This window comes from Dendrobates tinctorius, unplaced genomic scaffold (assembly GCF_039654945.1).
Source record: "Dendrobates tinctorius isolate UK_male_01 unplaced genomic scaffold, ASM3965494v1 ptg000203l, whole genome shotgun sequence".
Taxonomy (NCBI): domain Eukaryota; kingdom Metazoa; phylum Chordata; class Amphibia; order Anura; family Dendrobatidae; genus Dendrobates; species Dendrobates tinctorius.
Window position 1 is genome coordinate 17068498 of NW_027361870.1, and position 27218 is coordinate 17095715.

Sequence of the window (27218 nt, forward strand, 5' to 3'; positions counted from 1 at the left end):
AGAGAGATGCTAACAGTGCTAGGTTGAACTAGGATGCATGAGGCCAGTTGTCTCCTAGTATTAATCTCCTGCTGATAAAACACTGATTGTAATAAAACAGCAAGACACAGCCCAGTAAGTGACAAATCCCTGGAATCAGGGTCTCTGCTATCATCACAGCTGACACCCGGCACTATGTGTCATGTGCGGTCACGGACCGCCCCCGACACATTAACCCCTGGCACACTGCGATCAAACACGATCGCAGTGTACCGCGGGTTTAGGGAAGCATCGCCAGGGAGGGGGCTCTCTCCATGCCTCCCTGAGCCCCCCGGAGCAGAGGGATGTGCTGCGCTGCTCCGGGGGCCTCCTTCCCAGCAGGTCCCTGGATACAATATGGCGGCGGGGATCTTCGGGGGCATGAGGAAGCCTGCTTCAATGCCTGTGTCAGATCGCTGATCTGTCACAGCGATCTGTGATGTGACAGATCAGTGATCTGTCACATGACAGTGATGTCCCCCCTGGGACAGTATAATAAAGTTAAAAAAAAAAAGAAAAAAAAAAAAAAAAAAAAGTGTAAAAATAAATAAAAAAAAAATTTAAAAAAAAAAAAATCGCTAAATGAAAAAAAAAAAAAAAAAAAAAAATATTCCCTAATAAATTCATTTTTTGGAAAAGGAAAAAAATAAATAAAAGTACACATATTTGGTATCACCACGTCCGTAACGACCCGCCCTATAAAACTGTCCCATTAGTTAACCCCTTTATTGAACCCATTAAAAAATTTAAAAAAGCAAAAAATAATGCTTTATTATCATACCGCTGATCAAAAAGTGCAATAATGCGCGATCAAAAAGCCGAATATAAATAATCGTGTTACCGCTGAAAATGTCATCTTGTCACGCAAAAAATGAGCCGCCACACAGCATCATCAGCAAAAAAATAAAAAAGTTATAGCTCGCAGAATAAAGCGATGCAAAAATAATTATTTTTTATATAAAATTGTTTTCATTGCATAAAAGCGCCAAAACATTAAAAAACTACATAAATGAGGTATCGCTGTAACCGTACTAACCTGAATAATAAAACTGCCTTATTAATTTTACCGCACGCGGAACGGTGTAAACGCACCCCCCAAAAGAAATTCATGAAATGCTGGTTTTTGTTCATTCTGCGTCCCAAAAATCAGAATAAAAAGCGATCAAAAAATGTCATGCGCCCAAAAATGGTACCAATAAAAACGTCAACTCGTCCCACAAAAAATAAGACCTTACATGACTCGGTGGGTCAAAATATGGAAAAATTATAGCTCTCAATATGTGGTGATGCAAAAACTATTTTTACAATAAAAAGCGTCTTTTAGCGTATGACAGTTGCCAAACATAAAAACCGCCATAAATAGGAAATCAAACCTCCCCCCCCCCCCCCGTTATCACCCCCTTAGTTAGGGAAAAATAATAAAATTAAAAAAATGTATTTATTTCCATTTTCCCAGTAGGGTTAGGGCTAGGGTTAGGGCTGAGATTAGGGTTAGGGGTGTGTTGGGGTTAGGGTTGGAGTTATAATTGGGGGTTTCCACTGTTTGGGCACATCAGGGGCTCTCCAAATGCAACATGGCGTCTGATCTCAATTCCAGCCAATTCTGAGTTGAAAAAGTCAAATGGTGCTCCTTCCCTTCCAAGCTCTGCCATGCGCCCAAACAGTGTTTTACCCCCTGTGAGGTAGCGCTGTCATTTAAGTAGGGGATCACTCGCTTGGCAGCCACAAAATCAGATCCGGCACAGGTTTTCCATAAACCAGTATAGTCCATGCGGTTTATTAAACATCATAAACCATGACCAGCAATATATAAACGGCATAGCGTCCATGACAGAGCTTCACTCTGTTAGCAATGTCCAATACGCAGGCTTTTCAGCCTCACAGTTATATCTCACCCCGTCAGGGTTCTCTCATGGCTTCTTCTCCATACGGCAGACATTCATTCCCTCCAGGGAACTCTCAGGCACTTGCAGCCATTACTCACAGTGTCCACAAGTGCTGTCAGGCAGGAAGCCCCATCTCAGCGGGACCTTCCACACTGGACCAACCGGGTCCAAGCATTCACCCCCTGTGACCTACCCTGGCCACATTATATGGTTCATAGCCACGCCCACCGGGTCACATGACTGACCTCATCACAGGTCCTTCAAGCATTTACACACTCTTTCCAACAGTGCTTTAAACACACCCCCTGGGTGGGTTTGTAGGTAACCAGGCCTGTCCATCTCTCTAGTTACCTGGAGACTTCTCCCTAAGGCTGTGTGCACACGCTGCGGATTAGGTGCGGATTCATCCGCGCGGATTTTGTAAAATCCGCAGGTCAAAATACTTGCGGTTTTACCTGCGGATTGCTCTGCGGTTTTGCCCTGCGGTTTTTTATCTCCTCAATGGAGGAGATGGCAAACCGCAGGGGAATCCGCAGAAAGAATTGACATGTCAATTCTTTCTGCGGATTGAAAACCGCAGATAATCCGCGCGGAAAATTCCGCACCATCTGCACTGCGGTTTTTGATTCCCATAGGGAATCATGGTACTGTACACCGCAGCTAAAACTGCTGCGGGTCCGCAGCGGCCGGAACCGCAGCAAAATCCGCAGCGTGTGCACACAGCCTTACACATTGAAACAACACCTCAGCAATATCATTGCTGAACAACACATAAGTCTCCATCCCAAAGCCACCCACTTTGGGATACATAACAGCCATTCCGTATTCTGCCATTCATCCTTTCTCCTGGGACATCCACACAGCGCCCCCTAGCGGACTCTGTGGTTACTACACCACACCTCACATATGGGGTATCAGCCTACTCAGGACAAATTGCAAAATAACTTTTGGGGTCCAATTTCTCCTTGTACCCGTGGGAAAATAAAAAAATTGGGGACTAAAAGATCATGTTTGTGGAAAAAATATGATTTTTTATTTTCATGCCCGGGCGTTATAAACTTCTGTGAAGCCCTTGTGGGTTCAAAGTGCTCAACACACATCTAGATAAGTTCCTTGGGGGGTCTAGTTTCCAAAATGGGGTCACTTGTGGGGGGTTTCCACTGTTTAGGCACATCAGGGGCTCTCCAAACGTGACATGGTGTCCGATCTCAATTCCAGCCAATTTTGCATTGAAAAAGTCATACGTTGCTCCTTCCCTTCTGAGCTCTGCCATGAGCCAAAACAGTGGGTCCCCCCACATATCAGGTATCAGCGTACTCAGGACAAATTGCACAATAACTTTTGCAGTCCTACTTCTCCTGTTACCCTTGGTAAAATAAAAAAAAATTGGACCTGAAGTAATTTTTTTTGTGAAAAAAAGTTAAATGTTCATTTTTTTTTTTTTTTTTAAACATTCAAAAAATTCCTGTGAAGCACCTGAAGGGTTAATAAACTTCTTGAATCTGGTTTTGAGCACCTTGAGGGGTGCTGTTTTTAGAATTGTGTCAATTTTGGGTATTTTCTATCATATAGACCCCTCAAAGTGACTTCAAATGTGATGTGGTCCGTAAAAATAAAATGGTGTTGTAAAAATGAGAAATCGCTGGTCGACTTTTAACCCTTATAACTTCCTAAAAAAAAAAATTTGGGTTCCAAAATTGTGCTGATGTAAAGTAAACATATGGGAAATGTTACTTATTAAGTTTTTTGTGTAACATATCTCTGTGATTTAAGGGCATAAAAACTCAAGTTGGAAAACTGCAAAATTTTCAAAATTTTCGCCAAATTTTCGTTTTTTTCACAAATAAACGCAAGTTATATGAATGAAATTTTGCCACTAACATGAAGTACAATATGTCACGAGAAAACAGTGTCAGAATCACCAAGATCCATGGAAGCGTTTCAGAGTTATTACCTCATAAAGGGGCAGTGGTCAGAATTGTAAAAATTGACCCGGTCATTAACATGCAAACCACCCTTGGGGGTTAAGGGGTTAAACAAATGGATTCACCAAAATGAGTTATTTTATGTTTTTAGATGTCATAATTCCACTTCTAGGGAATACACATACTACTCTGAAGTCCACAAGACTTCTTCTTGTATAGATTTGATTTTGTGCGATGTCTTCACACTAAAGAAGTTTATAAACATAAATATTTTGGAGAAAACATTTTCAGACCATTGTCCGGTCATTGGAGAAATCCGGCTAGGTCCACGTATCGAAAACACTTTCTTATGGAGATGCAGCCCTACTATTTTAAAAATCCTTGAGTACAAAAAAAAAAAATGGATTTTAAATTAGAATACAAAAAAGAAAAAGAAACAGGATTTTTTAAATTCAACCCATCTTTTGGATAAAGTAGTTCCTACATGTACTCAACGTGCGTGTAGAAGAATAAATACCATGCGAATAGAAGAATGAAAATGTTAATGAAAACATTTAAAATGTACTGGCCTTACTGTTACAATGAAAAAACAATGGTATCACTACTGATAATGTGCATGTCTCAATGAGCCCTTGCATCAAAGGGAAACGGCGCCCCTTATGGTGTACTTGAAGTGGTGCAAAAGTAAACGTTTGTCTTCAGTTTCATTGTAATTTTGGGTCAAGACAGTTCATGAAGTTTCTTCCCTCCCAATTATTACACCATCGTCTGTGAGTGGGATTAATGAAAAGTGGAAGGAACCGCAGCAACTCAGCCAAAAAGTTATAGACTGAGGTCACCAAGAGGTGAAGAGCAGACTTCTTAGGCTGTGTGCACACGCTGCGGATTCCGCTGCGTTTCCGCAGCGGTTTTGGCCGCTGCGGACCCGCAGCAGTTTTAGCTGCGGTGTACAGTACCATTCAAATGAATGGTAAAAAAAAACCGCTGTGCCGACGCTGCGGAAAAATCCGCGCGGATTTGCTGCGGTTTTGAATCCGCAGAAAGAATTGCATGTCAATTCTTTCTGCGGAAACCGCTGCGGGTTCCTATCTCCACCATTGTGGAGATAGTGAATCCGCAGGACCAAACCGCAGGCAAAACCGCAGATAATCCGCAGGTCTTTTGACCTGCGGATTATCTGCGGTTTTTGCAAAATCCCTGCGGATTAATCCGCAGCGGATTCCGCAGCGTGTGCACGTACCCTTAAAGTCGTCAACATTTTGCTGACTCAACTTCAGAATCCAAATCTCACCTAGCATTAATACCAGCATGAAAACGGTGCCCTCACCAAGAGCTCCATGGGGTGGGTTACCATAGCCAAGCTAATTCAAGTATGCCTTACATCACCAAGCACGATACAAGTCGTTATCTAGAGAGGTGTAAAGCCACCACTGGACTCTGAAGGAGTGGAAACGTGTTCTCTGGAGTAATGGATCACATTTCTCTATCTGGCAATTTTGTGGAGGTGTGGACATGGTAAATTTCAAACTGACTGCATGTTAGTGGCTTGGTGCCAACCATAAAGTTTAGTGGAGAAGGGATAATGCTATGCGGTTGTGTCTCGGGGATCGGCCATGACCCTTAGTTCAAGTGAAGGGAAATCTTAACACTTCAAGATATTTTGGACAATTGTAACTTCCAGCTTTGTGGGAATAGTTTGAGAAAGGCCCTGTTCTGTTCCTGCATGACTGCGCCCCGGTGCAAAAGGCTAAGTCCATCAAGGCATTGTTGGGCGAGCTTGGTGTGTAAGGACCTGACCGGCTGCACAGAGCTCTGACCTCAACCTCATCCGACACCTATGTGATGAAATACAATGGAGCTTGCAAGCCAGGACTTCTCATCCAACATCAGTGTCTGACCTCACAAACGCTGTTCTTTTTATTATTATTACTATTATTGCTTTGCTTACACAGCATTATCATATTCCATAACGTTTCACAAACATTATCATCTCTATCCCCATTAGGGCTCACAATCTAAAGTCCCTATCAGTAGGTGTTTGGAGTGTGGAAAGAAACCAAAGAATGTGGAGGAAACTCACGAAAACCCGGGGAGAACATACAAACTACTTGCAGATGTCGCCCTTGGTGGGACTTGATCCCAGAACCAAACCAACAGTATTAACCACTGAGCCACCATGCTCTTATGAATTGAATGGCAAAAAATTCCCCAACCAACAAAATGTTGTCCAAAACCTTCCCAGAATAATGGAAGCTTTTGTACCTGCACAGTAGGTAGCCTTATTAAAGGGATTCTGTCACCCCCAGGACTTATATGACCTATTAATATGGGCATACAGGTAATAGAGATGTTACACTGGTCCTACCTGAATGCCTAATAATAATGGTGTTGTTGCTGAAAAATGTTATATTCTGTCTTTATGCTAATGATTTCTTCAAGGCTCCGAGGCGTGTGGTGCTGTAAGAAATTCCTGCCTCCTCTCCTCATTAAAATACTATGCCCTCCCATCAGCGTCAGTTACGACCCCTGAATCCCGCTCCTGCGCCCCCTCAGAAATACATACCTCATCCTCCCTTCTGTTGGCGCTGCATTCAGGGATCTTCTGCTCAGGCACCGGCAAGTCACTGTAACCTCAGGTGTGCGTGCTGATTAGGTGCTCTCCCCACTTCCTTCCTGCACAGTCATCTCTAGGAACCATGTGTACATAGGGATGACTACGCAGGGGGGAAGTGGGGAGAGCACCTTATCGGCGAGCACACCGGAGGTCACTGGAGCAGAAGTTGCCAGCGCCTGCGCAGAAGATCCCTGAATGCAGTGCCCACAGAAGGATTGATGAGGTGTGTATTTCTGAGACAGTGCAGGGCGCAGGTGCGAGATTCCCGGGCCGTAACTGACACCGATGGGGGGGTAGGATTACCATGAGGAGAGGAGGCAGGGACTTCTTTCAGGCACCGCACGCCCCAGATCATGGAAGAAAGCAAAGAGAAAGAACATAACATTTCTCCACAACAAGAACATTAATATGAGGCATACAGGTAGGACTAGGGTACCATTTCTATCACCTGTATGCCCACAGTAATGGGTCATATACATCCCGGGGTGGGGTGACACATTCCCTTTAATGCCTATGGATTTATAAAAGCTGCTATATTAGTAATGTGTGCAGGTGTCACAATACTTGTGTCCATACAGTGTATATGATCATGCCGAGTACAGGACAAATTCTCACCCTCCAAAAGAGAAGAAAAAAAAAAAACGCCAAAGTTTCCATTCCCTGACAGAACATAGATGACGAAAACAGTAACAGAAATGGATGCACTGAGTAAATCAGACAACTTTAGAACATTTCATGGAATTGCTAACCTTTTGCATGAACTGACGGTCATCATCAGCTCATCAGCCGGGAGATCGTTTCACTTGGGAATTACATGCAGCGAGAACATGACATCGATTCTGCCAAATTCCATGAATTCACTTTAGTAATGTTCCACAAAAAGGACAATAGTCATTATGAGCGCATGAGAAAGAGTTGTTACTAATTGTCAGACAACTAAAAATAAAATGAATTTTGCACAAAAAGGAGAAGTAAACAGTCATGTAAAACTGCAGAATCATTCTGTGTGTACATTTATTAATATTAGCTCAGTCTATGACTCCTAAATCATAAGATCGACATGGTGTCCAAGGAGATGAAAAAGACAATGACTTTTTTTTTTTAAATTTTACCTCTTTTCAGTTATGGTTTTTCTTCCTTATTTATGTTACCTTTAAACGTGTTGAAAAAATACAGAAAAAAAAAACCAAAGGGGTATAATGAAAAGAAAAAAAAAAAACACAAACAAATCAATGACATGTTAACTGTATTTTGGGTCAGTACTACAGCTAATTTATACTTTATGGTTTGTTTTTTTTGCAAGCTGCAGTCTTTTTTCGTATCATTTTGAGATAACTTTCTGATCCTGTTCGCAGCTCTTGGTTCATGGCTCCCCGGCATCGCACTTCTTCGCAGGCGTACCTCTCTGCCCTGATGAGGGCAGAGTAAAGTACTGCAGTGCGCAGGGCCTCTCTGACCTTTCCCGGCACCTGCAGTACTTTGCTCAGCCCTCAACAGGGTAGAGAAGTACGCCTGCGCAGAAGTGCGATGCCGGGGAGCCATGAACCAAGCAGGAAGGCGGCATCGCAAAAAGATGCGAGGCGCCGGACCAGGACTTGCGACACCCATCAGACTGGACCGCCCCCCCCTGTGAGTATAATAAAACTTATTTTTCATATCTTGCAGGTCGGACCAGGGGCTTATCTGCAGCACTATAGAATGCTGCATAACAGCCCTGAAAGGCAGTGGCCGCATCGTTTAGCGGCCAAAACAGTTGCACTTTAAAATTCAAAAGCGCCCGTCTGCTTTCATTTACATCAGTGATGTAACTTATCGGATTTGGACATTAATGCCATTTTTCTGTTCCAAAAAACAAAAAGTGAGCGACATCCTCTTCCTGAAAAGTAATTTTTCAAAAATACTTATAATTTTTTTTTTAAAAATGATGATGATTCTGGAGAATCTTTTATTTTTTTCTTTAGAACTCAACATTGTGCTGTTGCTTTTTTTGCCTCCTAGAAATGTATGAATAAATTGACGGCTCAGCGTGACCAATTTTCAGAGTGTCCCTGCACAGTCTTACACTGTTCAACCAGTGCTGGGACTATCAGGGCGCGTGCACACGTTGAGTAGTTTCAATCAATCAAATCAATCAATCGTTTGTGAGTTTTTTACTTCAGTATTTATAAGTCAAAACCAGGAGAGGAACAATCAGAGGAAAAGTACAGTTGTGCTCAAAAGTTCACATACCCCGGCAGAATTTTTGCTTTCTTGGCCTTTTTTTCAGAGAATATGAATGATAACACCAAAACTTTTTCTCCACTCATGGTTAGTGGTTGGCTGAAGCCATTTATTGTAAATGGCTGATCAAAAGTTTACATACCCTGGTGATTTTGGCCTGATAACATGCACAGAAGTTGACACAAATGGGTTCGAATGGCTACTAAAGGTAACATCCTCATCTGTGACCTGTTCGCTTGTAATCAGTGTCTGTGCATAAAAGCTGATTGAGTTTCTGGGATCCAGACAGACTCTTGCATCTTTCATCCAGCCACTGACGTTTCTGGATTGTAAGTCATGAGGAAAGCAAAAGAATTGTCAGTGGAACTATGGGAAAAGGTAGTTGAACTGTATAAAACAGGAAAGGGATGCAAAAAGATAGCCAAGGAATTGATAACGGCAGTCAGCAGCGTTCAAACTGTGATTAACATATGAAAAATCAGGGGCTCTGTAAAATCAAAAACCATGATCAGGTAGACCAACAAATATTTCATCCACAACTGCTAGGAAAATTGTTCGGGTACTGGACTCTCTGAAAACTAGCGGTGTGGCTGTTTCAAGATGCACAATAAGGAGACACTTGAAGAAAAATGGGCTGCATGGTCAAGTCGCCAGAAGTAAGCCATTACTGAGCAAATGCCACAAAGCATTTCGCCTACAATACGCAAAACAGCACAGAGACAAGCCTCAAAATTTCGGGAAGAAGGTAATTTGGAGTGATGAAACCAAAATTGAACTTTTTGGCCGCAACCTTAAACGTTACATTTGGAAAGAAGTCAACAAGGCCTAAGATGAAAGGAACAACATTCCTACTGTAAAACATAGAGATGGAACGCTGATGTTTTGGGTATCTGAGAGCTACAAAGCCACAGGAAACTTGGTCAAAGTTGAAGGAAAGATGAATGCAGCACGTTATGAGCAAATACTGGAGTGAATTTGCAATCATCAGCTCAGAAGCTGTGCATGGGACGAACTTGGACTTTTCAACATGACAAGGATCCAAAACACACGGCCACGACTCCGACTCCTTTATGAAAATGCCAGGAGTTAAATCCTCAGCTTGTACGTTTTTAGTCACGGTAAATAGATGATTAAGCAATTCCTTCAATTCAGCCACCTGTGTCCATTGACCTTCATTTAAGGTTACCTGAGGGTTCGCCATATCTATAAGAAGCAGTTTTAGCCAGGATCAAAACTGGGGGGGGGGCAGAACCTCATACTGTTCCGCAGAATCTCATACTGCACACCTCAGCTGCTGCAAAACCTTATACTGCACACCCCTACACTTGAAAATAAAGCCTGCACCTTAAGATGTGGTGAATGCAGTCTATTTATTCCAACTATCAATTGATCTTGATGTGTTACTGATGACGAGCAATGCCTGTCCTGGGCGTCCTTTTGGGCAGCTATGAGGTGTACCTGACTGGTGCTAAAAAAAAAAAAAAAAAAAAGAAGTGTTAGTCTGTGTGCTACCCGGCTTTCATTCTTTTTGGTACAGATAAGATATGGATAGACAGATATGGATAAATGGATAGATGGAGCAGATTTCTAATCTGCTTTTGCTATTGAAAACATTATCTATGAGCTCAAAAACCTTTCAGGTGATGCGGTTTTTTAAAAAGCTGATCTGCTTTTGCAGCTGAAAAACGTATCCTCAAAAAACGCAGCAAAAACGCTGTGTGTGACTGTAGCCTTCGATCAGGAATAGAACAGTCATTTATAGGACATTTCATAACTTTCCCAAATTACTATGAAAAAATATTCAGCACATTCTGCATTGAACTACTGTACCCAATTTATTATATATTTTATATATTTTAGGAGCTCCAACTCCGACTCCGACTCCACAGCCCTGCGGCCAAGTCGACCTGTCATTGGCTACAGTACAGTCATGGCCAAAAGTTTTGAGAATGACACAAATATTATATTTTCACATGATCTGCTGGCCTCTGGTTTTTATGTGTGTTTGTCAGATGTTTTATCACATACAGAAATATAATTGCAATCATATTATGAGTAACAAAAGGTTATATTGACAGAATGAGTTAATGCAGCAAGTCAATATTTGCAGTGTTGACCCTTCTTCTTCAGGACCTCTGCAATTCTCCCTGGCATGCTCTCAATCAACTTCTGGATCAAATCCTGACTGATAGCAGTCCATTCTTGCAAAATCAATGCTTTTATTTTGTCTGAATTTGAAGGTTTTTGTTTGTCCACCCGTCTCTTGATGATTGACCACAAGTTCTCACTGGGATTAAGATCTGGGGAGTTTCCAGGCCATGGTCCCAAAATCTCTATGCTTTGTTCCCTGAGCCATTTAGTTATCACCTTTGCTTTATGGCAATGTGCTCCATCATGTTGAAAAAGGCATTGTTGATCGCCAAACTGCTCTTGGACGGTTGGGAGAAGTTGCTCTCGGAGGACATTCTGGTACCATTCTTTATTCATGGCTGTGTTTTTAGGCAAGACTGAGAGAGAGCCCATTCCCTTGGCTGAGAAGCAACCCCACACATGAATGGTTTCAGGATGCTTGACAGTTGGCATGAGACAAGACTGGTGGTAGCGCTCACCTCGTCTTCTCCGAATAAGCCGTTTTCCAGATGTCCCAAACAATCGAAAAGGGGATTCATCAGAGAAAATGACTTTACCCCAGTCCTCAGCCGTCCACTCCCTGTACCTCTTGCAGAATATCAGTCTGTCCATGATGTTTTTTCTGGAGAGAAGTGGCTTCTTTGCTGCCCTCCTTGAGACCAGGCCTTGCTCCAAGAGTCTCCGCCTCACAGTGCGCGTGCAGATGCACTCACACCTGCCTGCTGCCATTCCTGAGCAAGCTCTGCACTGCTGGTAGCCCGATCCCGCAGCTGAAACACTTTTAAGAGACGGTCCTGGCGCTTGCTGGTCTTTCTTGGGCGCCCTGGAGCCTTTTTGGCAACAAGGGAACCTCTCTCCTTGAAGTTCTTGATGATGCGATAGATTGTTGACTGAGGTGCAATCTTTCTAGCTGCGATACTCTTCCCTGTTAGGCCATTTTTGTGCAGTGCAATGATGACTGCACGTGTTTCTTTAGAGATAACCATGGTTAACAGAAGAGAAACAATGATGCCAAGCACCAGCCTCCTTTTAAAGTGTCCAGTGGTGTCATTCTTACTTAATCATGACAGATTGATCTCCAGCCCTGTCCTCATCAACACCCACACCTGTGTTAATGGAGCAATCACTGAAAAGATGTTAGCTGGTCCTTTTAAGGCAGGGCTGCAATGATGTTGAAATGTGTTTTGGGGGATAAAGTTAATTTTCTAGGCAAATATTGACTTTGCAAGTAATTGCTGTTAAGCTGATCACTCTTTATAACATTCTGGAGTATATGCAAATTGCCATTAGAAAAAACGAAGCAGTAGACTTTGTAAAAATTAATATTTGTGTCATTCTCAAAACTTTTGGCCAAGACTGTAGAACAAAGTGAAGGTTCTGGAGTGGCCATCTCAGTCTCCTGACCTCAATATCATTGAGCCACTCTGGGAGATCTCAAGTGTGCAGTTCATGCTAGACAGCCCAGGAATTTACAGGAACTGGAGGGTTTTTGCCAAGAAGAGTGGGCAGCTTTACTATCTGAGAAAATAAAGAACCATATCCACAACTAGCACAAAAGACTTCAAGCTATCATTGATGATAGTGGGGGGCAATACACGGTATTAAGAAATGGGGTATGTGAACTTTTGATCAGGGACATTTGGATGTTTTAGGTTGTCATTATGATTTAAAAAGTGAAAACACAGTAGTTTGACAATAAATGGCTTCACCCAACCACTAACCATGAGTGGAGAAAAAGATTTGGTGTTATCATTCATATTCTCTGAAAAAAGGCCAAGAAAGCAAAAATTCTGCCGGGGTATGTAAACTTTTTAGCACAACTGTATAATAGAAACACGTCACCACTTCTGTATTCATCAACCAGACCTGTTTTTGGATTACCATTACTGCGGTAAAAAACTCAAATACTGATGAGGTTAGATGTTTTTCCACTAGTAGATGATATTATATCCCCTGGATTTTTCGGGGCCCCCTCCCCAGTGACTTGCTGGCACACTGACACATTACAGGACACAATGGATCGGCGCGGTGCACAAGAGCCTCATTTATGAAGCCAAAGTCATTCACTGTTTACAGGCCCTTGTAAACCATGCCTTATAAAAACATGCTTAATTTGCTTGGAAATGCCCTGGAACGGACAGCAGTCACAGAGATCCTGAGTGTTTAGGCCTCGCAGTAAGAGGAGGAGAACGGTTATAGGGTCTGTATGTCCCCGGCTGTACGGTGGTTACAGTCCGTGCAGGTTATTCACCACAGGAGCGTGACAAAGTACAATCAGTCATACATGAATAAAGACCACAATAAAGGACGTTTCCCCGCTCCTCCTCTCTGAAATAAAGAAGTGGCCTTCCATCCTCATGCACACCGGTTATATAGACTGGTAGTTTGGCACCCTATAGAAGTCTATGGGTTCATACTGTCCCTGTGATTTCATACATAGGCATTCAGATATTAATTCTCATGGATGCAGAAATTGCATTGTTTTCCAGGAGAGTAAAACTTTATTTTCCTACATTATTAATTCTCAAGCTGCAAGAAAAGAAAACAAAATAACCGTGTTCTCCTCTTATTATTCAAGAAGTATAATTTCTTCTTGCGGAGAATGATATGCTATGCATGTCGAGATGAGGAGACTTAAAGCCGCAATGCCCCTTTGGGAAATATGCCAATTATGCAAATTGTCTCTTCAGAGAGGAAGAGGACTAGAACTCTAGTGCCACCTATTGGAAGTAGCAATCCTAAAAGTCACTGTTGACCCTTTAACGAGCCTTGTCACATGACTTAGGAAACAAGCCAAGCCAGAATCTGAAGAGACAATTTGCATAATTAGCATATTTCCCATATTGCGGCTTTAAGTCTCCTCATCTCGACATGCTTAGCATATCATTCTCCGCAAGGAGAAATGATACTTCTTGGACATCGGTCAGATGCCTCTCACAGCCAAACCAGATCTCACACTTTGCACTGACGAGGAGCAGTACCCCGAAACACAGTGTCTGCAAATTGAGATTCTGGCTTGGCTTTTATCCTAAGTCATGTGACAAGGCTCGTTAAAGGGTCGACATTGACTTTTAGGATTGCTGCTTCCAATAGGTGGCACTAGAGTTCTAGTCCTCTTCCTCTCCTCTTATTATGTTATAATAGATTACACTAGAAAAAAAAAAAGCATAGTGGTTGTGACAGTACACAGAGGAAACCCCGCCAGAACAACGACATTTACTGCGGTATGCTGATCCAGTGAGATGAGAAAAGAGAGACACCACAGTGCCCCCGGCCACACGGCCGAGCCAGACACCACAGTGCCCCCGGCCACACGGCCGAGCCAGACACCACAGTGCCCCCGGCCACACGGCCGAGCCAGACACCACAGTGCCCCCGGCCACACGGCCGAGCCAGACACCACAGTGCACCTGGCAACTCGGCTGTGCCAGACACCACAGTGCCCCCGGCCACACGGCCGAGCCAGACACCACAGTGCCCCCGGCCACACGGCCGAGCCAGACACCACAGTGCCCCCGGCCACACGGCCGAGCCAGACACCACAGTGCCCCCGGCCACACGGCCGAGCCAGACACCACAGTGCCCCCGGCCACACGGCCGAGCCAGACACCACAGTGCACCTGGCAACTCGGCTGTGCCAGACACCTCAGTGCCCACAGCGACTAATCCGAGCCAGACACCACAGTGCCCCCGGCGACACGGCCGAGCCAGCCACCACAGTGCCCCCGGCCACACGGCCGAGCCAGACACCACAGTGCCCCCGGCCACACGGCCGAGCCAGACACCACAGTGCCCCCGGCCACACGGTCGAGCCAGACACCACAGTGCACCTGGCAACTCGGCTGTGCCAGACACCTCAGTGCCCACAGCGACTAATCCGAGCCAGACACCACAGTGCCCCCGGCGACACGGCCGAGCCAGCCACCACAGTGCCCCCGGCCACACGGCCGAGCCAGACACCACAGTGCCCCCGGCCACACGGCCGAGCCAGACACCACAGTGCCCCCGGCCACACGGCCGAGCCAGACACCACAGTGCACCTGGCAACTCGGCTGTGCCAGACACCTCAGTGCCCACAGCGACTAATCCGAGCCAGACACCACAGTGCCCCCGGCGACACGGCCGAGCCAGCCACCACAGTGCCCCCCGGCTACTTGGCTGAGCCAGCCACCACAGTGCCCCCCGGCTACTTGGCTGAGCCAGACACCACAGTGCCCCCGGCAACTCAGCCATGCCAGGCACCACAGTATAAGGAGTAGTAGTAATAGTAACTGCAGCACAGATGCCACTCTTGGTCCATGGATCCCACCTTGACTTGGTGAATAATGATGCACCCCTGTGATGATCCATTTTCTCAGGGTAAAAGTCCAACTTTATTGACAAAATACAGTTAAAAAAAAAAAAAAAAAAGAGAATACACAGAAGAATACATCTGATCCTTACCAGGGTATCCAGATTATACTCTACTTCCAATGCGTATGGCCAGCTTAGGAACTTTTATATATCAGTAGGGAAACTTACAGGGGCTGATACAGGGGGAGCAGAAAAAAAAACTGCTCTGCTTTCAGGAAGCCTGAGGAATAAAGGTATGGGGGTGGTTGTACGTTCTTTTTGCCATCCCAACCCGCCAGTACACAAGCATGCTCAAATTGGCCAAGTGTGCGTGTATTTAAAATGGAGACAAGGGAAAAGTGATCGAAAGAAACTTCTGATTGAGGCTTAAAGGATAAGGCATGTCGACAATCAAGATGTCCAATCCTTCTTTCTCTCAACATCTGGGAGAGTGCGGACACCTCATACACATCAGCTTACCGCTCCATCTGATATTGTCACGTTCAGCCAATGCTCATCTAATACATCCGGCCTCCTTTAGCCTGTCTGGAAAACATACCAATATCCTACAGACATGAGTATTCTGATCTGCGAGTCTCCTGCCATGGCTCCGACATCACACATAAGAGATAATGGGATTGCCATTGTCTGCTGGGGAAACATGGGACCCACTACACCCAGATCACAAGATCACATAGCGAATGCGGCCGTGCTACTGCACATGACGCAACCGCAGCACGACAGTGGTGGAAAATCCAAACCTGCTGGGAAAGTCAACAGATAGCAACATGAAACATGTGTGACTGCAAGTTAGCGGCTATTTTTTTTTTTTTTTTTTTTTTTTAGTACGTATTGCAAATCTTAAAAATCACTCATCATCGCCAAATTACACGTTAAAATAATTCGGCAACTTTACTGCAAGTTGCCAGGAGGCCTTTCCAAGAGATATTAGGTCAGGATAACCCAATAGCTTCTTCTGGTGTAAGGATGCGGCTATTCTATAACCTGAGTGCTGGCAAAGGAGGCGCCGAAATATAGATAAACACTGCCATCTAGTGGCTGGCGGCTCACTACAGGTCAAATCTCTGATAAGCCAAAAACAGCACTGTCCTAGTGTAGTGTTCCTCCAGTGACTGGTTTGGGGACGTCGCCATATTCAGATGATCGCAGCGATCGCCAAAAGCGACACACGAGTATCGCTAATATGGAGCGAGGCGGCACAAAACAGAAATGAGGAGCAGAATTGGGGGGCATAGGAATTAGTACAATGTATAGAATGCAATTATTTTGAGCAAATGGTGTAAATCCTCTAAAATTTTTATCTAAAAAAAAAAAAAAAAGGCTCCCTGCAAAAAAAAATCAACCAGAATAAAAAAAAGTAGGGGCTCTCATTATGTATTGAAACACAAATTAATATTTTTTTTTAAAACATGTTTTTTTGTGCCAAAGTGGCGAACTTAAAAAAACCAAAAAAACATCCACATGTTTGTACAGACTCATGGGATAATGTGAACTTGCCGTTTGATGGGGAAATCGAAATATCAATGATTGAATGCAGAACATTATGCGGCAAATGTGTTATGCCATGTCCTGCATGTTCATAGATTTCACACCATCGCTGAGGGCGTGCAGATTTATGCAGCTTGTGACATCAATCTCAGCAAGTACATTGGAATGGCTTAGAGGATTTAGGCTCCTGTTATTTCTATTAGGAAAAAAAACCTCCCAATCAATTCTCCCCACTTTTCTTCAAGTGCTGCCCGGATCTCCATGCTTCATTTTCCGTTTAGATACACATGTGGCTGTAGTAGCCATTCACTGGCTGTAATAATCTCCTATTTCTCACTTCTGTGGGCAGCAATTGGCTGCTGTAGTCACATGTCCAGAAAAGTCCAGCAGGGACCCGAGCAGCAGCGCTGGAACAGGAGCAGCGGGGACGCGAGCAGCAGCGCTGGAACAGGAGCAGCGGGGACCCGAGCAGCAGCGCTGGAACAGGAGCAGCGGGGACCCGAGCAGCAGCAGCGGGGACCCGAGCAGCAGCGCTGGAACCGGAGCAGCGGGGACCCGAGCAGCAGCGCTGGAACCGGAGCAGCGGGGACCCGAGCAGCAGCGCTGGAACAGGAGCAGCGGGGACCCGAGCAGCAGCGCTGGAACAGGAGCAGTGGGGACCCGAGCAGCAGCGCTGGAACAGGAGCAGCGGGGACCCGAGCAGCAGCGCTGGAACAGGAGCAGCGGGGACCCGAGCAGCAGCGCTGGAACAGGAGCAGCGGGGACCCGAGCAGCAGCGCTGGAACAGGAGCAGCGGGGACCCGAGCAGCAGCTGTTGTGAGTTCATTCTCTGGTTCACCAGTTGTGAGTTCTCCTTCCAGACTCCCTCTGGTGGTAACAGGAGGTAGAGAGGCTGATTTGATTGGTGGAGATCTGCCACCTGAGAATGACGATTAGATCTCAGGAGTCTCAGATTGGATTTAAGACAGCCGACGCCCTATTCAGTTGCTGGTCATTACTTCTGGCTTGTCAGCTCTTGGTTTTCAGCTCTGTTCCAGTCATCTAAAGCTAAGTTTTTCTGCTAATGTGCACACTTGATTTTGTTGGTCTATTCAGTTTTTTGGTGTGGTCAGCCATCCCCTGCTGGGGGCTGTGCTGAATTTCCACTCTTATTTATCAGTATTTTGCCAATTGGCTTTTTGTCCCTTACTAGTTCGGTCTCTTTTTGCTCTGTCTCAGAATATTTCAGTGTGCTGATATAGTGGGAGAAGTCTAGTGACTTCAGGGTTAATTTTGCTATCAGAAGTGTTGGACATGATTTTTGTAGGTTTTTTTGCAGGTTGCAGACAGTGTTTCTCCTTTCCTTTCCTGTCTAGTTAGTTTGGGCCCCATCGTTTGCTCAGCCTATTTTCCTGCCTGTGTTTGTGCCTTCATCTTGTTTCACCGTCAATACATGTGTGGGGGCTATATATTCCTCTGGGGCCTGCTCTGGGGCAGTTAGTTCTCCCTTTTCTTGCTTTAGGCTTATTTAGTCCTCCGGCCGTGACGAGGCGTTTAGGAACATCGCAGGCACGCTCCACGGCTACTGCTAGTTGTGTGGTAAGATCAGGGATCTGCAATCTGCATAGTTACCAACCTCTCTGGTTTTCTGTGACTTAGCTTGTTTTGTTTTTTTCTCCTCGGTGACCCATTCATAACAAGCAGCGCTGGAAGAGGAGCAGCGGGGACCCGAGCAGCAGCGCTGGAAGAGGAGCAGCGGGGACCCGAGCAGCAGCGCTGGAAGAGGAGCAGCGGGGACCCGAGCAGCAGCGCTGGAAGAGGAGCAGCGGGGACCCGAGCAGCAGCGCTGGAAGAGGAGCAGCGGGGACCCGAGCAGCAGCGCTGGAAGAGGAGCAGCGGGGACCCGAGCAGCGCTGGAACAGGAGCAGCGGGGACCCGAGCAGCGCTGGAACAGGAGCAGCGGGGACCTGAGCAGCGCTGGAACAGGAGCAGCGGGGACCTGAGCAGCGCTGGAACAGGAGCAGCGGGGACCTGAGCAGCGCTGGAACAGGAGCAGCGGGGACCTGAGCAGCGCTGGAACAGGAGCAGCGGGGACCTGAGCAGCGCTGGAACAGGAGCAGCGGGGACCTGAGCAGCGCTGGAACAGGAGCAGCGGGGACCTGAGCAGCGCTGGAACAGGAGCAGCGCTGGAACAGGAGCAGCGGGGACCTGAGCAGCGCTGGAACAGGAGCAGCGGGGACCTGAGCAGCGCTGGAACAGGAGCAGCGGGGACCTGAGCAGCGCTGGAACAGGAGCAGCGGGGACCTGAGCAGCGCTGGAACAGGAGCAGCGGGGACCTGAGCAGCGCTGGAACAGGAGCAGCGGGGACCTGAGCAGCGCTGGAACAGGAGCAGCGGGGACCTGAGCAGCGCTGGAACAGGAGCAGCGGGGACCTGAGCAGCGCTGGAACAGGAGCAGCGGGGACCTGAGCAGCGCTGGAACAGGAGCAGTGGGGACCTGAGCAGCGCTGGAACAGGGGCAGCGGGGACCTGAGCAGCGCTGGAACAGGAGCTGCGGGGACCTGAGCAGCGCTGGAACAGGAGCAGCGGGGACCTGAGCAGCGCTGGAACAGGGGCAGCGGGGACCTGAGCAGCGCTGGAACAGGGGCAGCGGGGACCTGAGCAGCGCTGGAACAGGAGCTGCGGGGACCTGAGCAGCGCTGGAACAGGAGCAGCGGGGACCTGAGCAGCGCTGGAACAGGAGCAGCGGGGACCTGAGCAGCGCTGGAACAGGAGCAGCGGGGACCTGAGCAGCGCTGGAACAGGAGCAGCGGGGACCTGAGCAGCGCTGGAACAGGAGCAGCGGGGACCTGAGCAGCGCTGGAACAGGAGCAGCGGGGACCTGAGCAGCGCTGGAACAGGAGCAGCGGGGACCTGAGCAGCGCTGGAACAGGAGCAGCGGGGACCTGAGCAGCGCTGGAACAGGAGCAGCGGGGACCTGAGCAGCGCTGGAACAGGAGCAGCGGGGACCTGAGCAGCGCTGGAACAGGAGCAGCGGGGACCTGAGCAGCGCTGGAACAGGAGCAGCGGGGACCTGAGCAGCGCTGGAACAGGAGCAGCGGGGACCTGAGCAGCGCTGGAACAGGAGCAGCGGGGACCTGAGCAGCGCTGGAACAGGAGCAGCGGGGACCTGAGCAGCGCTGGAACAGGGGCAGCGGGGACCTGAGCAGCGCTGGAACAGGAGCTGCGGGGACCTGAGCAGCGCTGGAACAGGAGCAGCGGGGACCTGAGCAGCGCTGGAACAGGAGCAGCGGGGACCTGAGCAGCGCTGGAACAGGAGCAGCGGGGACCTGAGCAGCGGGGACCTGAGCAGCGGGGACCTGAGCAGCGCTGGAACAGGAGCAGCGGGGACCTGAGCAGCGCTGGAACAGGAGCAGCGGGGACCTGAGCAGCGCTGGAACAGGAGCAGCGGGGACCTGAGCAGCGCTGGAACAGGAGCAGCGGGGACCTGAGCAGCGCTGGAACAGGAGCAGCGGGGACCTGAGCAGCAGGAACCTGAGCAGCGCTTGAACAAGAGCAGCGGGGACCTGAGCAGCGCTGGAACAAGAGCAGCGGGGACCTGAGCAGCGCTGGAACAAGAGCAGCGGGGACCTGAGCAGCGCTGGAACAAGAGCAGCGGGGACCTGAGCAGCGCTGGAACAAGAGCAGCGCTGGAAGAGGAGCAGCGCTGGAAGAGGAGCAGCGCTGGAAGAGGAGCAGCGGGGGACCTGAGCAGCGATGGAAGAGGAGCAGCGGGGACCTGAGCAGCGCTGGAAGAGGAGCAGCGGGGACCTGAGCAGCGGGGACCTGACCAGTAGGGAATTGAACATGCATCTTTTTTTCATTTAAGCAATTCTGGACTGTTTTTCCTGATCTATAGTAAAGTATAGTAAAAATGAAGCAAAACTTCTTTCCTGCATGCTGACCAACGCAAGAAGCCTGACCAATAAGAGTGAAGATCTGGAGTTGGTAATGTATGAGGAAAAATACGACATAGTAGGAATAACTGAGAGATGGTTAGACGACAGCTAACTTTCAAGGATCTGATTTGTTTAGGAGGGATAGTAAAAAAAAGGAAAGGGGCTGGAGTCTGTCTATATATAAAGTCCACTTTAAAGCCCACACTAAGAGAAGATATACAAGAGGGAAATAAAGAGGTGGAGTCTCTATGGGTGGAGATACAAGGAGGGAAAAGTAATAAAATCCTCATAGGGGTTTGTTATAAGCCACCAAATATAACAGAAACCACTGAGAATGTATTATTGAAACAAATAGACAAAGCAGCAAATCACAATGAGGTGATTATTATGGGGGAATTCAACTACCCCGACATAGACTGGGAAACTGAAACCTGCGTATCTCAGAAAGGAAACCAATTTTTGTCAGTGACCAAGGATAATTATCTGTCACAACTTGTGCAGGGCCCAACTAGAGGGACAGCCCTTCTGGACTTAATTTTAAGCAACAGGCCAGATAGAATAACAGAAGTACGAGTCGATGGGCACCGAGGGAGCAGTGACCACAATATAATACAATTCCACTTGTCCTTCAGTAAGGTGCCCTGGAAGGGGGTTACGAAAACGCTGAATTTCAGGAAAGCAAAGTTTGATCAGCTTAGAGAGGACCTTCGCCGAATTGATTGGGACGATGTCCTCAAAAATAGGAGCACAGAAAATAAATGGGAAATATTTAAATCAGTTTTACACACCCTCTGCGAGCTAGCCATTCCGTACAGAAATAAAAGGGCTAGGAACAGGAGAACACCAATATGGCAAAATAAGGATGTAAAAAGGGCAATAAATAACAAGAACAAGGCATTTAGGAAGCTAAAACAAGAAGGCAATGAAGAAGCATTAAAAAGTTATAGAGAAAAAAATAAAATGTGTAAAAAACAAATACATTTAGCAAAAGTGGAAACTGAGAGACTCATTGCTAAGGAAAGTAAAACAAACCCCAAACTATTCTTTAATTATATAAACAGTAAAATGATTAAAATTGATGGTGTCGGCCCTTTAAAGAACAATGAGGGTGAAATCAGAGAGCGATGTGGGAAAAGCAAATGTTTTAAATACTTTTTTCTCAACAGTGTTCACACAGGAAAAGGATTTGCCAGGGGAAATGCAGAGTGATAATGTAAACTCCCCATTAAGTATTGCCTGCCTAACCCAGGAAGAAGTGCAGAACCGCCTTAGTAAGATTAAAATTGACAAATCACCAGGCCCTGATGGCATTCACCCTCGTGTATTAAGGGAGTTAAGTAATGTGATAGACAGGCCTCTATTCCTTATATTTAAAGACTCTATAGAAACAGGGTCTGTTCCTTTTGATTGGTGGCAAGCAAATGTGGTACCAATATTCAAAAAGGGGTGTAAAAGGGAACCTGGAAACTATAGGCCGGTAAACTTAACATCTGCTGTGGGTAAAATTTTTGAAGGGTTTCTAAGGGATACCATTATGGAATATCTCGATGTTAATAAATGTTTAACTCCATATCAACATGGATTTATGAAGGATCGCTCCTGTCAAACTAACCTGATCAGCTTCTATGAGGATGTAAGCTCTAAAATGGACCAAGGAGAATCATTGGATGTCATTTATCTTGACTTCTCTAAAGCATGTGACACTGTCCCACATAAAAGATTGGTAAGTAAGATGAGAAAGCTTGGGCTAGAGGAAAATGTGTGTAGATGGGTAGGTAGCTGGCTTAGTGATAGGAAACAAAGAGTGGTTATTAATGGTGTATACTCAGATTGGGCCAGGGTTACTAGTGGGGTACCACAGGGTTCTGTATTGGGCCCCCTACTATTTAATATATCTATTAATGATCTAGTGGATGGATTACACAGTAAAATATCAGTATTTGCAGATGATACAAAACTATGTAAGGTAGTTAACACAAAGGAGGACAGTTTGCAACTACAGACAGATTTGAGTAAATTGGAGAATTGGGCTGAAAAATGGCAAATGAGGTTTAACACAGATAAGTGTAAGGTTATGCACATGGGAAGGAGAAACAGATGCTACAATTACTTACTAAATGGGAAACTGCTGGGGAAATCAGACATGGAAAAAGACTTAGACATCTTAAACAATAAGAAGCTAAATTGGAGTGCCCAGTGTCAGGCAGCTGCCACCAAAGCAAATAGGGTCATGGGATGCATTAGAAGAGGTCTGGGGACACGAGATGAAAACATAATTCTCCCTCTGTACAAATCACTCGTCAGACCACACTTGGAGCATTGTGTGCAATTTTGGACTCCGGTGCTCAAGAAAGACATTACTGAACTTGAAAGGGTTCAAAGGCGGGCTACTAAAATGATAAATGGGGTTGGTTCACTGCAATACCAAGAAAGGTTATCAAAATTAGGTCTATTTACGCTAGAAAAGAGAAGACTTAGGGGAGACCTAATATATATATGTACAAGTATATCAGAGGGCAATACAGAGATCTCTCCAATGAACTGTTTGTACCAAGGACTGTGACAAGAACAAGGGGGCATTCTCTTCGTTTGGAGGAAAGACAATTTCTGCACCAGCATAGAAGAGGGTTCTTCACGGTAAGAGCAGTGAGGCTCTGGAAGTCTCTTCCTGAGGAAGTAGTGATGGCCAACTCACTGAATGAATTTAAGAAAGGAATGGATGCTTTTCTTGTGAGTAACAGTATAGACGGTTACGAATAACATAATGTTATAGGTAGATGGTTGACCCAGCTTAGGGGAAGGAATTTTTTCCCTATGGAGAAAATCGGCTTCTACTCTGTGGGTTTTTTGCCTTCCCCAGGATCAACAATGTAGAACAGCTGCACTAAAATAGGCTGAACTAGATGGACATAAGGTCTTCCTTCAGCCTTCAAAACTATGTTACTATGTTATCCATAGGATAGGGGGGATAACTTACCGATAGTTCTAGATGCGGCAACTGGGACCCCTGTGAACATGAGAACATGGCTCTGGAATGCGAGAAGCTGACTATGCTGAGTGCTGTCTTAGATGGGAGCCTCCAGAGAAAATGTGCCGCTATTTCCTACAGTCCCACCTCCAGTTAGAAATGTAGTATAGTTCTTCTGATTCACCATGTCACTTACTCCATGTGCATGGTGTTGCAGTAGCTTAGGAATCTATGGTTACGACCAGTAGTGTAGTGAGTTAGTTGTTAGTGATCTTATCCATGGATACCTAAAGTACTGAAATGCCTGCACATGTGGTAAGCGACATAGCTCATCAGAAGAACTGCACAACATTTCTAATTGGATGTATTTGATAATATTGTCATTATTACACCAACTACACATTGGGATAAGATCTTGGAGATGGGAATACCTCTTTAAAGACACTGTGTACACATAGCCATTGGTTGTTATTCTACCAGCTGCCGAGGTTATCACACAACTTTCCCGGCATCCTGAAAAGTAAATGCGTTTACACCTACAGTCCTATGAAGCAATGCAGCTTTTAGGAGCGCCTTCTCTGACTTCTAAGAATAAAGCATTTCCAGAAAAAGATTTTGTTCCAAAATGCAAACCCCCTTGTGACGAGCATTCTCTGGCTCTAACACTCCTGTACGTAGAGGCAGATCAGATGACTCTCCAGGATTATGGAGGATCTGTACACTACCCTTATGTATCACCGCCAGGGCAAGTCACACAGCCCATAAAGTATTCACCCCCTGGGCCAGATGTGGACAGCGATTCCTGTAATGACTAGTTCCTACCTTGACAACCAGTTTGGAAGACATCACGTCACGCCGTCCAGACACGAGACCTGGAAGGAGCAACAAAGAACGAGATCGGTTACCGGAGGAGGTCATACTCCGTGACTCCGCAGAACATGGCAGCAGGGGACGCCCGAGGGGGATAACCCTCACATTGCCCCAGCCGGGCAGATCCCAGGACATAAGTATGTACCGATCGTCAGAGGAGGACAACCCTATCGCTGCGCTGTCACATTACGGCTTATTAGTGCAATTTTACGGCAATAAATGGTAATTTGACAGCACCACGTTAATATGGCCTTCCGCACAAACACTGTATGTATGCTAGATAAGTATATACCGTATACTGTATAGAGACCATGCAATATTTGCTCTAGATTTTAAAGGTTATTCTCGTCTTAGAAAGTCATCTCCCAACTACACCACCAGGACCCCGACTGATCCGGAGGATGGGCTCCACTGATCCTGGAGCGATGGCCGACCATGCGCCCCCCACTCTATTTATTGCCATTTGGACTGCAGGAGAACGGTGATCACTGACGATCTCTAGCTGTCACCTATGCAATAAATGAAGTGGTGACGCTCATGTGCGACTTTCGCTCCACTCAGATGGGGCACTACAGAGCCCCCTTCTCAGCCTCAGCCCCTATAACCAATGAGCAGAGCGATGGTGGGCAGGTGGGACCACTGCTGTATTCAAATTCAACCTCCTGCCTCAATCTTGGGATCAGTGAAGGTCACAGCGATCGAACCCCCCGGAAATTGGCAAGGTATCCCATATCCTGTGGGCAGGAGAAACATCTCTAAGATGAGAATATCCCTTTAAAGTACAGCGTCGCCCGCAGGTTTGAGGGGAAATTCAAAGGCTGCACATCTCGCTGCTCACAGTTCTAGAACAGCCCATTTACAGGAAACCACCCAATTCTCATGAATGGAGGAATATTCAGACACAGACATTACAGCTGCAAAATCTGCAACGTGGGACTCGACCCTTACACTGCCAGCACCAGAAGAGAATGCTGCAAAACACAATGGGGCGTTAGACCCTATTTATATGAAAGGGAATAACATGTTGATCATTGGGGGTCCAACCACTGCTGGCTCGAATCAGCAGTAATGAGCCGGCAGAAGAGCGCACTGTCAGTGCACGCTGTGAGAATACCTGGCGAGCATATACCGGCGACATCACTTATGGCAGTGTTCCCCAACTCCGGTCCTCAAGAGCCACTAACAGTTCATGTTTTCAGGATTTGTTTAGTATGGCACAGGTGATAATTGCAGTACCTGCACAGGCAATACTAATGAAATCCTGAAAACATGACCTGTTGGTGGCTATTGAGAACTGGAGTTGGGGAACATGAGGACGAGTGACCTCATGGAGATCAACATCCGACACTGCGGAGACACCATCACATGTTTCTCAACGCAGTGATTCTAGAGCACTGCCCCCATCCCTTATGGGAAATATGCAAAAACATGTAAATCAACAACCGCGGAGACACCATCACATGTTTCTCAACACAAGCAATGACCAGCCAGGTCATTGGAGACTTCCCTTCCCGTGGTTGGTCCTTTTCGGGGAAAGACCTGGCTAGTCATTGCTTGCGTTGAGAAACATGTGATGGTGTCTTCGCGGCTTCTGTTTTGCATGTTTTGCATATTTCCCATAAGGGATGGGGGCAGTGCTCTAGAATCACTGCGTTGAGAAACACGTGATGGTGTCTCCGCAGTGTTGGATGTTGATCTCCATGAGTTCATTCATCCTCATTTTTCACAGTCTTTTACTAGGCATTGCTCCTACTAGCCAGTTTCCTACTCCACACTGATGAGGGGCAAATAACCCGAAACAGCTGTCTGTGGATGGATACCACGTTTTGGCATAGGTGGTTTCCTTCATTGTAGACTGCCCTTCCCGTGGTTGTTCCTTCCTGGTGAAAGACCTGGCTAGTCATTGCTTGCGTTGAGAAACATGTGATGGTGTCTCCGCGGCTGTTGACTTACATGGAGTTGGGGAACACTGATTTATGGGGATGGTGCTGCTCTCTGCACACCGGGAGCGTGCTTTCCTAATGGCTTGTTACTGCTGATCTGAGCCAGAGAGAGTGCACTGTCCATGCACGGTGTGAATACCTGGCGTGCAGTGACATCACTGACGGGAACTGCGGGTATTCTGACAAGTACTAAGAGTGTGCTCTCCTGCCAGCTTGTTACTGCTGATCTGAACCAGCGAGAGCGCACTGTCACTGTGCACATTGCGCAGGGACTAGTCCAGCCCCAGAAACGAAGGTCACTGATGACACCTCATTTCAGGGCAGAGGCTGCAGCAGTGAACACAGCACCTGCCTCCTGATGATGCTTCGTATGAGTATCCATACATGCACTGGGATTCTCAAACAAAGCATCATAAAAAAGTGAAAAAATAAAAGATATTGTAGCTACAGAAGGATAGGGAATTTTTAATTCAAGAATATTAGAAAATAGCTTAGATTATAGCACTAAATAGATCGGGATTAATTATGAACATTACTTTGTATGTCGGACCACCCTTTAGCCTCAGCCCCCCCTGTGCAATGCACCAGCTGCATAATACAAAATGTACCTCAGGTAAATTCGGCATGTAGTATCCTGGAATGACCACCAGGTGGCAGCACAACCTCGGATTATATAACTGACCCGCTTTACTTTCTGGCTCATACGCGCGAGTCACACACAGTTCACTTTGCTGATAAACATAAAGAAAACAAAAACTCACTTATTCTACATCTAGTTGTTACCTCTCTCTGTCTACAATACTCGGGCGCCCATCTACAGGGAGCAGACCACAGGGAGACCTGAAATCGGCGGCAAGGAAATGGACAAATAAGGGCAACCGCTGTCT

At 46.4% G+C, this 27218-nt stretch overlaps 1 protein-coding gene across 1 annotated transcript in view; it reads right to left on the reverse strand.

Moving 5' to 3' along the window:
• Positions 1 to 27218, reverse strand: part of SLX4IP (SLX4 interacting protein) — a 191083-nt gene extending 163865 nt beyond the window's left edge. The window contains 2 exon segments of the mRNA XM_073553832.1: positions 24341 to 24390; positions 27093 to 27218. Of these exon segments, the coding sequence (XP_073409933.1) occupies positions 24341 to 24364 (24 nt within the window). The 5' untranslated portion in view covers positions 24365 to 24390; positions 27093 to 27218.